Source organism: Ranitomeya imitator, chromosome 6 (genome assembly GCF_032444005.1).
Source record: "Ranitomeya imitator isolate aRanImi1 chromosome 6, aRanImi1.pri, whole genome shotgun sequence".
NCBI classification, from domain to species: Eukaryota; Metazoa; Chordata; class Amphibia; order Anura; family Dendrobatidae; genus Ranitomeya; species Ranitomeya imitator.
The window spans coordinates 439,479,877-439,498,032 of NC_091287.1; the positions used below are offsets into that span (position 1 = coordinate 439,479,877).

General features: G+C 47.9%; 1 protein-coding gene across 1 annotated transcript in view; it reads left to right on the forward strand.

Moving 5' to 3' along the window:
* The first annotated feature begins 253 nt into the window (after positions 1 to 253).
* Positions 254 to 18,156, forward strand: part of RAB2A (RAB2A, member RAS oncogene family) — a 162,748-nt gene continuing 144,845 nt past the window's right edge. Inside the window, exon 1 of the mRNA XM_069731387.1 lies at positions 254 to 391. Within this exon, the coding sequence (XP_069587488.1) occupies positions 346 to 391 (46 nt within the window). The 5' untranslated portion in view covers positions 254 to 345. The remainder of the gene's footprint in view (positions 392 to 18,156) is intronic.

An 18,156-nucleotide genomic window follows, 5' to 3' on the forward strand; every position in this document is an offset into this window, starting at 1 on the left:
GAATTAACCCTTCCTTCCTGCCCCAGGCGGCTGCCTACTTCGCCTTCAATTCTCAGTTATTTCTTTAATTATGTTAATTATAAAGAAAACCCATCATGACCTGGACACGACAGCAGCCGTTCTCTGGCCCTGACCCCTGTGCACACGTTCCATGGAGCGTCTGCGATTATCACCCATCTCCAGTGACGCGCTGCCATCATCCACACACTATGACTGGAGGTAACCCAGGAAGTACGAGAGCGCATGCGCGTTCGGATACGCTCGCAAGGATTGTCGTCGTGGACGAGCCCGTGATTACGTCAGCGCGCCGTTAGTAGCAGTGACGAGGAGACAGATCATCCGGACATGGCGTACGCTTATCTCTTCAAATACATTATCATCGGCGACACCGGTAAGAGGCGGCTCTGGCAGCGGCAGTGCTGTGTGAGGGCGCCGCGCTCAGGACGTGCGGGTACGGGCGCTGCTGTGTGCGGAGGCTGCGGTGCGGGCGGGGCCGCCGGTCCAACCATTTCCGCAGTGTTGGAGTCGTTGACGTGGTGGAAGCGAGAGGTGCCAGGGCCTGGTCCTGCGGGGGAGAGCGCTGTGTGCCCGGCCCGGACCCCGCAGGAAAGGACTGCGGCCCGCCCGCCTGATAACGAGGCTTGTGTGGGTGTACGGGGCGGAACTGCGGGTGATGTGTCCTGTACAGCCGGGTGTGAGGGGCGGAACTGCGGGTGATGTGTCCTGTACAGCCGGGTGTGAGGGGAGGAACTGCGGGTGATGTGTCCTGTACAGCCGGGTGTGAGGGGAGGAACTGCGGGTGATGTGTCCTGTACAGCCGGGTGTGAGGGGCGGAACTGCGGGTGATGTGTCCTGTACAGCCGGGTGTGAGGGGCAGAACTGCGGGTGATGTGTCCTGTACAGCCGGGTGTGAGGGGAGGAACTGCGGGTGATGTGTCCTGTACAGCTGGGTGTGAGGGGCGGAACTGCGGGTGATGTGTCCTGTACAGCCGGGTGTGAGGGGAGGAACTGCGGGTGATGTGTCCTGTACAGCTGGGTGTGAGGGGCGGAACTGCGGGTGATGTGTCCTGTACAGCCGGGTGTGAGGGGAGGAACTGCGGGTGATGTGTCCTGTACAGCCGGGTGTGAGGGGAGGAACTGCGGGTGATGTGTCCTGTACAGCCGGGTGTGAGGGGAGGAACTGCGGGTGATGTGTCCTGTACAGCCGGGTGTGAGGGGAGGAACTGCGGGTGATGTGTCCTGTACAGCCGGGTGTGAGGGGAGGAACTGCGGGTGATGTGTCCTGTACAGCCGGGTGTGAGGGGAGGAACTGCGGGTGATGTGTCCTGTACAGCCGGGTGTGAGGGGAGGAACTGCGGGTGATGTGTCCTGTACAGCCGGGTGTGAGGGGAGGAACTGCGGGTGATGTGTCCTGTACAGCCGGGTGTGAGGGGAGGAACTGCGGGTGATGTGTCCTGTACTGCCGGGTGTGAGGGGCGGAACTGCGGGTGATGTGTCCTGTACTGCCGGGTGTGAGGGGCGGAACTGCGGGTGATGTGTCCTGTACAGCCGGGTGTGAGGGGCGGAACTGCGGGTGATGTGTCCTGTACAGCCGGGTGTGAGGGGCGGAACTGCGGGTGATGTGTCCTGTACAGCCGGGTGTGAGGGGCGGAACTGCGGGTGATGTGTCCTGTACTGCCGGGTGTGAGGGGCGGAACTGCGGGTGATGTGTCCTGTACTGCCGGGTGTGAGGGGCGGAACTGCGGGTGATGTGTCCTGTACAGCCGGGTGTGAGGGGCGGAACTGCGGGTGATGTGTCCTGTACTGCCGGGTGTGAGGGGCGGAACTGCGGGTGATGTGTCCTGTACAGCCGGGTGTGAGGGGCGGAACTGCGGGTGATGTGTCCTGTACAGCCGGGTGTGAGGGGCGGAACTGCGGGTGATGTGTCCTGTACAGCCGGGTGTGAGGGGCGGAACTGCGGGTGATGTGGCCTGTACAGCCGGGTGAAGTGGGTTATGGGTTTATAGGGGGAGGGACTGATGCAGCCTGGTGTAAGAAGGGGTGATAGGTTTATAGGGGGTGGGTGTTAGTCAGGTGATGAGTCTATAGTGGGGGAGGATACAGCCGGGTGATGGGTGTATGGGGGGGTGATGGGTGTATGGGGGGGTGATGCAGCCGGGTGATGGGTGTATGGGGGGGGTGATGCAGCCGGGTGATGGGTGTATGGGAGGGTGATACAGCCGGGTGATGGGTCTATGGGGGGGGGGTGATACAGCCGGGTGATGGGTCTATGGGGGGGGTGATACAGCCGGGTGATGGGTCTATGGGGGGGGGGGGGTGATACAGCCGTGTGATGGGTCTATGGGGGGTGATACAGCCGGATGATGGGTTCATAGGGAACGGTGATCATATAGCTGGGTGATGGGTCTGTAGGGGGCTGATACATACGAGTGAAGAGGGTGATGGGTGTTCAAGGGGGTGATACAGCCCGGTGTAGGGGGTGATAGGTCTGTGGGAGGTCATACAGCCGGGTGTAGGGGATGATAGGTCTATAGGGGGTGATATAGCTGGGTGATGGGTTTATAGGGGGGATAATAGGTCTATAGAGGGGTGATACACCCGGATGTAGGAGGTGATGGGTTTATGGGGGGGATCATACAGCTGGGTGATGGATTTGTAGGGGGGGGGGGTCATACAGCCGGGTGTAGGGGATGTGTACAACTGGGCTTATGTTTTGTATGGGTGATATAGCTGGGCATATCTCATGTTGGTAGGGGGGAACTGTACAACCGGGCGTATGACATGTTTGTGCTGGGGGTCTGACCAGCTGGGTGTGTTTGGGGGCGTGGTCTGCACAGTTTGCCGTATGGTGTGTTGGAGGGGAGTTTGGACTGCTGGGTGTATGGCGTGTTGGATTGAGCCTAGGGGGTCCAACTGGTCCCTTTGACCTGTATGAGAAGACTAATACTATTAAACCACTTGGGGCCCTTTTGACGTTTCTGTATTGGGGCCCACGAGCTTTGTTAGACCCCTGTATTACTTGGTAGAGACATCCCCAGGCTGCACTACGGGGAGGGAATAGAGCGGCTGCGCATGATCCCAGGCAATGTCCCACCTGAAGCTTTGGGGCACCATTTGCACTTGGGAACGTATCCTCAATATCCGCTGCTGTTGGCTTCGTCTGCAATTGTCGACCAATGAGGTCCTAGATGTACTCACTCGGAGATAAGTGTGGAGACGCTGTAGGCCATGGTATCACATTTAGGCTGCTCACTGTATCATGGGCATCATGCGGCCTAGCGTAATTGAAACAGTTCTTCAGGGATAGTGCTCATACTCACCTGCGAGAAACTCAGATGAGTCTCACATGTTAATACCCGGCTGCAGCTACTGCTGCCGGCACTCAGGAGCGGAGCGTGCGGCTGCATGTATTCCTATGCGGCCGCACGCTCCGAGATCTGAGTGCCGGGTATTAACATGCGAGACTCATCCGAGTTTCTTGTAGGCGAGTATGAACCCATATACTAACACTGAGCTGTTAGCTTACCTAGATGAAGACTACAGGTTCGGACAAACATACATTATGCCACCCCACACCATAATCCTGGGAGTAGGACTGGTGTATTGTTCCCTCGTGAAGGTCCCTTTATGGCGTTGACCATGTGGTCTTCTGACCAATCTTCAACTATCAGTGTCCAAGCCAAAAGGTGGGACTTATTCCATCCTCCATGGCTGTCTTGCTCTGCACCAAGATATCCTTTCAGAGCGGTGGCATGAGGTCAGTGGAACACTTGTCACTGGATTTCTGGCTTATAGCCTAATGGGCAAACACCTTCTGATGCTTTGCGTAGACACTGTTTGCCTTAGGCTTAGTATATGATTTCCAATTTCACTTGCAGTGTGGAATGGATCTATTGTGGACTAGTGGTAAGGACATTTATTCAGAGGGTTCCAGGATGCGTTTTTCAACACAAGGCCAGGCCACATGGTCTCAACCTGCTACCGTGGCCTACAGCGTTTCCAGACTTGTCTCCCACCGAGCACATCTGAGACATGATTGGCCCTCGCTTGCACAGGGAGCTGCCTGCAGCAGATCTTGATGATTTTCCCAAGTGCATTCAGCGTGGTAGAACATTCCTCAGATGACCTTTAATAACCTCATTTATAGCAGCTAGAGTATGTACATGAGAGTATTCTGTGCGTGGTGTTCATACATGACACTGAATAAATTAAAATGTTTTGAAGCTTTTGTTTCCATTTTTCACTTTTTGTATATAATTAAAGGAGTGGTCAGACATAAAAAGCAATTTTCTTCCTAATTTCCTAACTGCTATGATCTATCCTGATTTCTAATATACCTGAATTAAAAATTCCATACCGTTCCCTTACTACACTGTCTACGGTAACTGCTTTTTTTTATTATTCCTTTTTGGTGATACTTCGTTTTAGAATCCCAGTGCATGCTGGGATATTAAATAAAGCGTCCTCACTGCCATAGCACCTGCTCTCTCACTGAGACAAAGCATCATCAGTGACGCACATTTCAGGCTATGTGCACACGCTGCGGATTACTCTGCAGTTTTTTCCAGACTGATTTTGGTAAATCTGCAGGTAATCCGCAGGGATTTACCAAGTTTTTTTTTTTTTGTGCGGATTCCACCTGCGATTTTACACCTGCGGATTCGTATTATGGAGCAGGTGTAAACCGCTACAGAATCCGCACAAAGAATTGACATGCTGCGGAATAAATAACACTACGTTTCTGCTCGTTTTTTTCCGCAGCATGTTCACTGCGGATTTTTTTTTCCATAGGTTTACATGGTACTGTAAACGCATGGAAAACGGCTGCGAATCTGCAGCGGCCAATCCGCAGCAAAGCCGCAGCGTATGCACATAGCCTCAGGGGCTGGACTAGTCCAAGCTCTTTAAAGGTACTGTCACACTAGACGATATCGCTAGCGATCCGTGACGTTGCAGCGTCCTGGCTAGCGATATCGTCCAGTGTGACAGGCAGCAGCGATCAGGCCCCTGCTGGGAGATCGCTGGTCGGGGTAGAAAGTCCAGAACTTTATTTCGTCGCTGGACTCCCCGTAGACATCGCTGGATCGGCGTGTGTGACACCGATTCAGCGATGTCTTTGCTGGTAACCAGGGTAAACATCGGGTAACTAAGCGCAGGGCCGCGCTTAGTAACCCGATGTTTACCCTGGTTACCATCCTAAAAGTAAAAAAACAAACACTACATACTTACCTACCGCTGTCTGTCCTCCAGCGCTGTGCTCTGCTCTCCTCCTGCTCTGGCTGTGTGCGTCGGTCAGCCGGAAAGCAGAGCGGTGACGTCACCGCTCTGCTTTCTGGCTGCCCGGCGCTCACAGCCAGACCAGAGAAGCAGAGCGCCGAGGACAGACAGCGGAAGGTAAGTATGTAGCGTTTGTTTTTTTACTTTTTAGGATGGTAACCAGGGTAAACATCGGGTTACTAAGCGCGGCCCTGCGCTTAGTTACCCGATGTTTACCCTGGTTACCGGCATCGTTGGTCGCTGGAGAGCTGTCTGGGTGACAGCTCTCCAGCGACCAAACAGCGACGCTGCAGCGATCCGGATCGTTGTCGGTATCGCTGCAGCGTCGCTATGTGTGACAGTACCTTAACTGTAGGATGTGAACAATGACCGTGTACTCCCTGTTGCCGGCTCAGATCAGTAGAAAAGGGAAGATCAGCAGAGCATGCTGTTATTGTGTGTTCTAAGACTACCCAGCCTGCAGAGACCAGTACAATCTACTATATAATTGTCTAAGGGTCACTTCTGTCTGTCTGTCCTTCTGTCACGGTTATTCATTCGCTGATTGGTCTCGGCAGCTGCCTGTCATGGCTGCCGCGACCAATCAGCGACGGGCACAGTCCGGAAGAAAATGGCCGCTCCTTACTCCCCACAGTCAGTGCCTGTCGCCCGCATACTCCCCTCCAGTCACCGCTAACACAGGGTTAATGCCGGCGGTAACGGACCGCGTTATGCCGCGGGTAACGCACTCCGTTACCGCCGCTATTAACCCTGTGTGTCCCCAACTTTTTACTATTGATGCTGCGTATGCAGCATCAATAGTAAAACGATCTAATGTTAAAAATAGTAATAATAAAACAAAAAAAACCTTATTCTCACCTTCCGCCGTCGCTTCCTCTCCTCGGCACTGCAAGCGGCAGGTTCCGCTTCCAAAGATGCTATGGGAGAAGGACCTTCCATGACGTCACGGTCATGTGACCGCGACGTCATGGAAGGTCCTTCGCTCATACCAATCCTGGGACGGGACACCGCACACAAGCGCCGGAACTACAACCGGCTCTTCGGATGGTGAGTATGTTTCTTTTTTATTTTTTAACCTGTTACATACGTGACTGGGCAATATACTACCTGGCTGGGCAATATACTACGTGTCTGTGCTGTATACTACATGACTGGGCAATATACTATGTGGCTCTGTGCTGTATACTACGTGGCTGGACAATATGCTACGTGGCTGGACAATATGCTACGTGGCTGGACAATATGCTACGTGGCTGGACAATATGCTACGTGGCTGGACAATATACTACATGGCTGGACAATATACTATGTGGCTCTGTGCTGTATAGTACGTGGCTGGGCAGTATAGTACGTGGCTGGGCAGTATAGTACGTGGCTGGGCAATATACTACGTGGACATGCATATTCTAGAATACCCGATGCGTTAGAATCGGGCCACCATCTAGTCTACTATATAATTGTCTAAGGGGTACTTCCGTCTGTCTGTCTTTCTGTCGGCAACTTCCGTCACGGAAAACCCGCGTCGCTGATTGGTCTCGCCAGCTGCCTGTCATGGCTGCCGCGACCAATCAGCGACGGCACAGTCCGATTTGTCCCTCCCAACTCCCCTGCAGTCAGTGGTCGGCGCCCGCATACTCCCCTCCACTCACCGCTCACACAGGGTTAATGCCAGCGGTAACAGGCCGTGGGTACCACAGGCCATGGGTACCACACGCCGTAACCGCAGCTATTAACCCTGTGTGACCAAGTTTTTACTATTGATTGTTATGAAAGGCAATTCAGTATCACAATGGACATGGAGGTCAGAGCACATACAGTGATCTGACAATAACCCAAAATAATAGAACGAGCTCTGAGACGTGGGAACTCTGCAGACCGCAATCCCTGATCCTCTCCAAACACAACTAGAGGCAGCCGTGGATTGCGCCTAACGCTACCTATGCAACTCGGCACAGCCTGAGAAACTAACTAGCCTGAAGATAGAAAAAATAAGCCTACCTTGCCTCAGAGAAATACCCCAAAGGAAAAGGCAGCCCCCCACATATAATGACTGTGAGTAAGATGAAAAGACAAACGTAGGGATGAAATAGATTCAGCAAAGTGAGGCCCGATATTCTAGACAGAACGAGGATAGGAAAGATAACTTTGCGGTCTACACAAAACCCTAAAGAAAACCACGCAAAGGGGCAAAAAGACCCTCCGTACCGAACTAACGGCACGGAGGTACATCCTTTGCGTCCCAGAGCTTCCAGCAAAACAAATAGACAAGCTGGACAGAAAAAATAGCAACAAATAGCAAAGAAGCACTTAGCTATGCAGAGCAGCAGGCCACAGGATCCAGAGAAACACAAGTCCAACACTGGAACATTGACAGGAAGCATGAATCAAAGCATTAGGTGGGGTTAAGTAGAGAAGCACCTAACGACCTCACCAGATCACCTGAGGGAGGAAACTCAGAAGTAGCAGTACCAGTTTCCTCCACAAACGGAAGCTCCCAGAGAGAATCAGCCGAAGTACCACTTGTGACCACAGGAGGGAGCTCTGCCACAGAATTCACAACAATTGATGCTGCATATGCAGCATCAATAGTAAAAAGATCTAATGTTACAAATAAGAATAATAAAAACAAAATAGGTTATTCTCACCCTCCGACATCGCGTCCTGTCCTCGGCAGTGCAAGCGGCAGGTTCTGGCGCTAAGGATGCTATGCGAGAATGACCTTCTATGATGTCACGGTCATGTGACCGCGAAGTCATCATAGGTCCTGCGCTCATACCAACCCTGGGACTGGAAGCTGCCGCGTGCACCGCACACAGGCGCCAGGACTACAAGAGCCCTTCAGATGGTGAGTATATGTTTATTTTTTATTTTAAGTCTTTTTTAACCTGTTACATATGTGGCTGGGCAATATGCTGCGTGGCTGGACAATATGCTACGTGGCTGGGCAATATGCTACGTGGCTGGGCAATATGCTACGTGGCTGGGCAATATGCTACGTGGCTGAGCAATATGCTACGTGGCTGAGCAATATACTACGTGGCTGGGCAATATGCTACGTGGCTGGGCAATATACTACGTGACTGGGCAATATGCTACGTGGCTGGGCAATATACTACGTGACTGGGCAATATGCTACGTGGCTGGGCAATATGCTACTTGGCTGAGCAATATGCTACGTGACTGGGCAATATACTACGTGGGCTGTGCAGTATACTACGTGGGCTGTGCAGTATACGTGGGCTGTGCAGTATACTACGTGACTGGGCTGTGCAGTATACTACGTGACTGGGCTGTGTAATATACTACGTGACTGGGCTGTGCAATATACTACGTGACTGGGCTGTGCAATATACTACGTGACTGGGCTGTGCAATATACTACGTGACTGGGCAGTATACTACGTGGACATGCATATTCTAGAATACCCGATGCGTTAGAATCGGGCCACCATCTAGTCATATTATATGGTACTGTCTACTTACTATTGCTCATTTTGCCATTCTACCAATTTAATTCTTCTGTTTTCCATTATGTCTATGACATAATACAAGTACACTGACTGTCTAATTCCGTCTAAGCTTTATGTAGTAACAGGAGGTTAATTTTCCCTGTAGGAGTCACTGCAAAAATCAATGGTGGGGGGAGGGAGGAGCAGCTGGGTCAGGAGTTAAAGAGAGGATTGATAAATATAGGGATAATAGACTTCCTGCTTCTACATAGAGTAGAGAAATAGTAGAATTAGCTGTGTAGAAACTCAAAATGAGCAATTGTAAGTACACAGTGCTATATAATATGATGACTGCAATATATTAAAAGGATAAAAACTTTTATGGGAGTGCTTTGCTAAATTGATAGGGATTTGGGATGAAAATTACTTTGTGTGTGGGACCATCCCTCTAACCCCTTAAGCTGGGTTCACATCGCGTTACTGCAGTTCGTTCAACGCATGCGTTAAACGGGCTGCGTTAACGCAAGTGCCGAAAAAGATCGTGTTATGCTAGCGCAGATGCTCTATCTGCACTAGCGGTGACGGACCCGGAAAAGCTGTAGCCCGCGTCAGAGGGTCCATCACAGAATGATGGCACATCACTAGCACATGCCCATTATGGCATGCGTTGGCGATGCGCTCAATTATAGGGGTTAATGGCAGCGTTAACGAACTGCGTTACACCGCGTTATGACTCGGTGTAACGCAGTCAGTCTAACGGACTGTGATAACGCAATGTGAACCCAACCTAAAGGTACCGTCACACTAAGCGACGCTGCAGCGATACCGACAACGATCCGGATCGCTGCAGCGTCGCTGTTTGGTCGCTGGAGAGCTGTCACACAGACAGCTCTCCAGCGACCAACGATCCCGAGGTCCCCGGTAACCAGGGTAAACATCGGGTAACTAAGCGCAGGGCCGCGCTTAGTAACCCGATGTTTACCCTGGTTACCATCGTTAAAGTAAAAAAAACAAACGCTACATACTTACCTACCGCTGTCTGTCTCCGGCGCTGTGCTTCTCTGCTCTGGCTGTGAGGGCCGGGCAGCCGGAAAGCAGAGCCGTGACGTCACCACTGTGCTTTCCGGCCGCTGTGCTCACAGCCAGAGCAGAGAAGCACAGCGCCGGAGACAGACAGCGGTAGGTAAGTATGTAGCGTTTGTCTTTTTTACTTTAACGATGGTAACCAGGGTAAACATCGGGTTACTAAGCGCGGCCCTGCGCTTAGTTACCCGATGTTTACCCTGGTTACCAGCGAAGACATCGCTGAATCGGTGTCACACACACCGATTCAGCGATGTCTGCGGGGAGTCCAGCGACGAAACAAAGTTCTGGACTTTCTTCCCCGACCAGCGACAGCACAGCAGGGGCCTGATCGCTGCTGCCTGTCACACTGGACGATATCGCTAGCCAGGACGCTGCAACGTCACGGATCGCTAGCGATATCGTCTAGTGTGACGGTACCTTTAGTTTTAGCCAATTTTTACAATTCTGACCACTGTCCCTTTGAGGTTATAACTCTGGAACGCTTCAACGGATCCCACAGATTGAGATTTTTTTTGTGACATATTGTACTTCATGTTAGTGGTAACATTTCTTCGATATGACTTGCAAAGTGTTTGTTATGAAAAAAAAACAGAAATATGGCGAACATTTTGCAATTTTCAAACTTTGAATTTTTATGCCCTTAAATCGGAGAATGGCGTCATACAAAATACTTAATACATAACATTTCCCACATGTCTACTTCAGCACAATTTTGGAAAACATTTTTTTTTTTTGTAAGATTTAAAAGTTGACCAGCGATTTCTAATTTTTCTAACAAAATGTACAAAACCATTTTAATTTAGGTACCACCTCTCATTTGAAGTGACTTTGGGGGGTCAGTATAACAGAAAAAAAACCAAAAGTGACACCATTCTAAAAACTGCACCCCTCAAGGTGTGCAAAACCACATTCAAGAAGTTTATTAACCCTTCAGGTGCTTTACGAGAACTAAAGCAATGTGGAAGGAAAAAATTAACATTTTACTTCTTTCACAAAAAAATTACTTTGGAATAATTTTTTTTTTTTATTTTCACAAGGGTGTCAGGAGAAAATGGACTAAAAAAATTTGTTGTGCAATTTTTCCTTAGTGCGCCGATACCCTGTATGTGGGGAAAAGTCACTGTCGGTGCATGGCAGGCTCATAAGGGAGGGAGCACCGTTTGACTTGTTTGAACCCAAAATTGCCTGGAATCAATGGTGGAGCCATGTCGTACTTGGAGATCCCCTGATGTACCTAAACAGTGGAAACCCCCCCAATTCTAACCCCAACACACCCTTAACAATAACCCTAATCCTAACCCTAACACACCCCTACTCCCAAACCTAACTTTAGCTCAACTTTAACCCTAATGGAAAAATGGAAATAAATATATATTTTTTGTTTTATTATTTTTCCCTAACTAAGGGGGTGATAAAGGAAGGGTTTATTTACTATTTTTTATATTTTGATCACTGTGATCGGGTGTATCACAGTGATCAAAATGAACCAATAGGAAAAATTTTCTATTGGTGGCGGGCACACTGCGCATTTTCTCTCGGAAGACGACGCCGGGGGACTTCACTGGGGCATGCCGAGAAATTCTGATGCTGGGGGGTGCTATACACTGAAACCTCAGCACCGTTAAAAGGTGTATCGGCGGTCGTTAAGGGGTTAAATATCTATCCATCCCGTGATTTCCATAAATGTATGACTTTTATTTCTTGACTAAACAAGTTCAGAGTTAAGGAGAGTTAGGTATTGTGTACAGTTGGCTGTATGGCGTATAGGTATCATACATGTTATGTGTTATATTACTGTTATAACCCAGCAGGATACACAACCTCTGTCATCAGGGGGATACTAGATCCTATATACTAGTCGCTGGTCAATTTCTTTCTGATGTGGACTAGGTGGTATGGTCTTGTGTCCCTAATGATATGCAGAGCTAAAGAACCGTAAACACTACCCTGTGAGGGTGCCCGGGTAGGTTCCCACACCATATAGCAATATAAAATAAACCCGGCACTCAACTTATGGTGAATCTCTTGGGATTTATTAACAAGAGAGAAGATAAACGTTTCTGCCTATGTGGCCTTCTTCAGTAACGTGCTGCCTACTGGAGCGGTGAATGGTGAGGCAGTAAATATCTGCCAGTGCTGATAATTCAGGAGGAAAATAGATGCAGGCTCACAGGATCCGACTGAGACAGGGTCTGGAATGACGTGGGTGGCCTGAGAGGAGCTGTGGTACAGAAATGTCCTGGACACCGCGTCGCCAGGACATTTCTGTACCACAGCTCCTCTCAGGCCACCCACGTCATTCCAAACCCTGTCTCAGTCGGATCCTGTGAGCCTGCATCTATTTTCCTCCTGAATTATCAGCACTGGCAGATATTTACTGCCTCACCATTCTTCGCTCCAGTAGGCAGCACGTTACTGAAGAAGGCCACATAGGCCGAAACGTTTATCTTCTCTCTTGTTAATAAATCCCAAGAGATTCACCATAAGTTGAGTGCCGGGTTTATTTTATATTCCTAATGATATGCAGTCTTGTACCTCTTATTAGACTATATGGACATGTGAAAGCACTTCGGATCTAATGTCATTGCAGCCTCCTCAAAACTCTGGACAAAGGGAGACAAGCAAGGAGAGAAAGGAGAGTTCATACAATCATGGCCAAAAGTATTGACACCCCTGCAATTCTGTCAGATAATACACATTTTCCTGAAAATGATTGCAAACACAAATTCTTTGGTATTATTATCTTCATTTAATTTGTCTTAAATGAAAAAACACAAAAAGAATTGTCCTAAAGCCAAATTGGATATAATTCCACACCAAACATAAAAAAGGGGGTGGACAAAAGTATTGGCACTGTTCGAAAAATCATGTGATGCTTCTCTAATTTGTGTAATTAACAGCACTTGTAACTTACCTGTGGCACCTAACAGGTGTTGGCAATAACTAAATCACACTTGCAGCCAGTTGACATGGATTAAAGTTGCCTCAACCTCTGTCCTGTGTCCTTGTGTGTACCACATTGAGCATGGAGAAAAGAAAGAAGACCAAAGAACTGTCTGAGGACTTGAGAAACCAAATTGTGAGGAAGCATGAGCAATCTCAAGGCTACAAGTCCATCTCCAAAGACCTGAATGTTCCTGTGTCTACCGTGTGCAGTGTCATCAAGAAGTTTGAAGCCCATGGCACTGTGGCTAACCTCCCTAGGTGTGGGCGGAAAAGAAAAATTGACAAGAGATTTCAACGCAAGATTGTGCGTTGAAAAACTCTGGGCAAAACCGTCAATGAAAAAGACCTGGGTGTATGGGTGGATGACAAACTCATATTCAGTGGCCAGTGTCAGGCAGCTGCTACAAAGGCAAATAAAATAATGGTATGCATTAAAAGAGGCATAGATGCTCATGAGGAGAACATAATTTTACCTCAATACAAGTCACTAGTTCGACCACACTTAGAATACTGTGCACAGTTCTGGTCTCCGGTGTATAAGAAAGACATAGCTGAACTAGAGCGGGTGCAGAGAAGAGCGACCAAGGTTATTAGAGGACTGGGGGGTCTGCAATACCAAGATAGGTTATTACACTTGGGGCTATTTAGTTTGGAAAAACGAAGACTAAGGGGTGATCTTATTTTAATGTATAAATATATGAGGGGACAGTACAAAGACCTTTCTGATGATCTTTTTAATCATAGACCTGAAACAGGGACAAGGGGGCATCCTCTGCGTTTGGAGGAAAAAAGATTTAAGCATAATAACAGACGCGGATTCTTTACTGTAAGAGCAGTAAGACTATGGAACTCTCTGCTGTATGATGTTGTAATGAGTGATTCATTACTTAAATTTAAGAGGGGACTGGATACCTTTCTGGAAAAGTATAATGTTACAGGGTATATATACTAGATTCCTCGATAGGGCGTTGATCCATGGAACTAGTCTGATTGCCATATGTGGAGTCGGGAAGGAATTTTTTTTCCCCAATGTGGAGCTTACTCTTTGCCACATGGGTTTTTTTTTGCCTTCCTCTGGATCAACATGGTAGGGCATGTTAGGTTAGGCTATGGGTTGAACTAGATTTACTTATAGTCTTCCTTCAACCTTAATAACTAACTATGGATGTTGGATAAAGAACCTCGACTAACATCCAAACAAGTTCAAGCTTCCCTGCAGTCCGAGGGTACAACAGTGTCAACCCGTACTCTCCGTCGGCGTCTGAATGAAAAGGGACTGTATGGTAGGAGACCCAGGAAGACCCCACTTCTTACCCCGAGACATAAAAAAGCCAGGCTGGAGTTTGCCAAAACTTACCTGAAAAAGCCTAAAACGTTTTGGAAGAATGTTCTCTGGTCAGATGAGACAAAAGTGGAGCTTTTTGGGCAAAGGCATCAACATAGAGTTTACAGGAGAAAAAAAGAGGCATTCAAAGAAAAGAACACGGTCCCTACAGTCAAACATGGCGGAGGTTCCCTGATCTTTTGGGGTTGTTTTGCTGCCTCTGGCACTGGACTGCTTGACCGTGTGCATGGCATTATGAAGTCTGAAGACTACCAACAAATTTTCCAGCATAATGTAGGGTCCAGTGTGAGAAAACTGGGTCTCCCTCAGAGGTCATGGGTCTTCCAGCAGGACAATGACCCAAAACACACTTCAAAAAGCACTAGAAAATGGTTTGAGAGAAAGCACTGGAGACTTCTAAGGTGGCCAGCAATGAGTCCAGACCTGAATCCTATAGAACACCTGTGGAGAGATCTAAAAATGGCAGTTTGGAGAAGGCACCCTTCAAATATCAGGGACCTGGAGCAGTTTGCCAAAGAAGAATGGTGTAAAATTCCGGCAGAGCATTGTAACAAACTCATTGATGGTTACCGGAAGCGGTTGGTCGCAGTTATTTTGGCTAAAGGTTGTGCAACCAAGTATTAGGCTGAGGGTGCCAGTACTTTTGTCTGGCCCATTTTTGGAGTTTTGTGTGAAATGATCAATGTTTTGCTTCATTCTCTTTTGTGTTTTTTCATTTAAGACAAATTAAATGAAGATAATAATACCAAAGAATTTGTGATTGCAATCATTTTCAGGAAGAAAATGAGTATTATCTGACAGAATTGCAGGGGTGTCAATACTTTTGGCCATGACTGTATCTTCAGGATGGGCATTACATAGATTGGAAAAAGACCTGGGTCCATCAAGTTCAACCTCTCCACCATTTATACATTTTGTCACTAAATTAGGCTACGTTCACATTTGCGGTGCGTCGGGCGCAACCGCGGCGACGCATGCGCCGTGCGCCCCATATTTAACATTGGGGCGCATGGACATGCGTTTTGTTGCGTTTTGTGACGCATGCGTTTTTTGGGCGCAAGTGTCAGGGAGCAGAGGACGCTGCTTGTTGCATTTTTTTTTTGCGCTATAAAAAAACGCATGCGTCACAAAACGCAGCGTTTTGCTGCGTTTTGCATGCGTTTTTGTTTGCGTTGTGCGGTGCGTCACCGACGCAGCCCCGCACAACGCAAATGTGAACGTAGCCTCAATTGTCTGTCTATACTAAAGAGGAGCATAATGATTTGCAGCTCCCTAGTCCACCTTCCATATCTATATTCAGGGCAGAACGAATGTCCTCAGCAGCACTGGAATGCCAGCATCCTAGGTGCTCTTATGATTAGTAGGCCACTGAAACAACCAATTTACATCCATGTTTTACATACAATGTTTTTATAGTGGACTAGATGGTGACCCAATTCTAACGCTTCGGGTATTCTAGAATATGCATGTCCATGTAGTATATTGCCCTGCCACGTGGTATATTGCCCTGCCACGTGGTATATTGCCCTGCCATATATATCAGAGCCACGTAGTACGGTATATTGCCCAGCTACTTGGTATATTGCCCAGCTACGTGGTATATTGCCCAGTCACGGAGTATATAGCAGAACCACGTAGTATATTGCCCAGCACGGAGCCACGTAGTATAGAGACTTAAAAAAATAAAATAAACATATACTCGCCTTCCGAAGGCCCGTTGGAAGTCCTGCTATACTCACCATCCGCCGCCTTTGCCGCTCCTCGCCACGCTCCCGGGACCGCTCCATTGCAAGCGGCAGCTTCCGGTCCCAGGGCTGGTGTGAGCAGGACCTATGATGACATCGCGGTCACATGACCGTGACGTCACGGCAGGTCCTTGTCGCACACCAGCCCTGGGACCGGAAGCTGGCGCTTGCAATGGAGCAGTCCCGGGAGCGTGGCGAGGAGCGGCAAAGGCGGCGGATGGTGAGTATAGCAGGTTTTTTGTTGTTTTTTTTTTTTTTTAAATTATTTTTAACATGACATATTTTTACTATTGATGCTGCATAAGCAGCATCAATAGTAAATAGTTGGGGACACACAGGGTTAATAGCAGCGGTGCGTTACACCGCGGGCCGTTACCGCTGCCATTAACCCTGTGTGAGCGGTGAGTGGAGGGGATTACGAAGCGGACGCCGGGCAGTGAGTGCAGGGGAGTAGGGAGGGACTAATCGGACTGTGCCCGTCGCTGATTGGTCGCGGCAGCCATGACAGGCAGCTGCCGAGACCAGTCAGCGAAGGAATAGCCGTTACAGAAGGAGAGACAGACGGAAGTGACCCTTAGACAATTATATATATAGATTGTGTTGAGTGCGTCATTAACTATCGAGTAGGTTCAGTGTACATAAAATCTTTATCAAGGCCCATACACTTTAAGGTTAGCTGAACGAATGATATCCGCAGGATCGACCATCCGTCAAATGTGCATTGGGGGCCTACAGACATATTGTCAGGGGAGGTAAGGATCGCTCAGTGTGGACTCAACAGCTATCTCTTTGTTTCTGTGGCAATAAGTTGCTGCCAGAAATGTCTGATAGCTTTTTTTTCCCATTTTCTCCTTTGAATGCTCTACTGAAAATGTATGTATTTTCGTGTATTGGGGAGTGATGGGTCATTTCGCCCACAAATATCACATATGTAAGGTCGGCTTTATTCCATGAGCAGATTGCAAGAGAACAATAAACTTTTAGACTTTCTGGCCTTGTTCACCCCACATACAAATAATGTTTTTATTTTCCTGCTGATTTTTTTTTTTTTTCTTTTGCTAGTGTTTTCACCAAAATGAGAAATAGAAGTCTGCTTGCATTGTTGCTTTTTGCTGCATTTTCCGATTTTTATGTTTTTGTTGCAGATTTGACACAGCAGTTGTTTTCATGCCTTTTTTTCGAGCAGAAATTCTGTATGGAAACTTTTATTGATTCGGCGTGTAACAATGCAATTGCTTCATTTTTTATTGTTTTTTCAAGATTTACAAAACCCAAGTCTGGTTACAGGCAGTCCTTTCTTCTTCCGAACTCTTCTTCTGCTGTTGTGATGGATGCAGTATGTGGTTTACCAGTGTCTTGCTGAAATATGCAATGTCTTCAATGTCCGATCATCCTATTTATAGTATACATTATGTATCTGTAAGTAGAGAGGAAGATGTGTCAGCAAGTTGGTCAGTGTCGCAGTAAGCGTCATGGTTTTTAGTATTTCCTTTATGTAGTATCGGTCACAACATTAAATGCTCCCCCATTGTGTTAAGCGTGTGTCTTTGGGATCCTTATCCAAGTGTCTAGAGATCTTTTTCCAGGTCCATAGTGATGAGACTTCAGCCTTTAGTATTTTGTCACAGACATGATTATGTAAAATCCTATAGTTCCACAAGAATGCATAAGTAAGACTTGGGCTCAGGGTATCTTTTACCACTTTTTGCTTGGTGAACTGGCTAAAGGGCCGATTATAATAATAATAATCTTTATTTTTATATAGTGCTAACCTATTCCACAGCACTTTACAGTTTGCACACATTATCATCGCTGCCCCCAATGGGGCTCACAATCTAAATTCCCTATCAGTATGTCTTTGGAGTGTGGGAGGAAACTGGAGAACCCGGAGGAAAGCCACACAAACATGGGGAGAACATACAAACGCCTTATAACGTAGTTTTCTTTATCCTTATTTTCCCTCTCAATTGTGGCGATGTTGGGGCTTCTAAAGTTTAGGGTCATTTCGCCTGGCCTTGCTCAATTTACTTTTTGTTGAGTGAGGCTGCGCATGTCTAGTTGGAATGTCACCGGGAGTATGTGTATGGAGAAACAGCAGACTTTTGTGATCATCCTGGACAACCCCTTTAAATTATTGGCATATCCTAGTCATTAGCCATATCTTCCTATGATGGGGATTTTCTTGTATGCTGCTTCTGTAAAAGCATTTGGTGCAATTTTTGATGCAGTCAAAACCAGGTGTGCATTAAAAAGTAGTGTAATGCATGTAATATTTTCCTATTTACTGTCAGCCAACACGTGGCCACAGA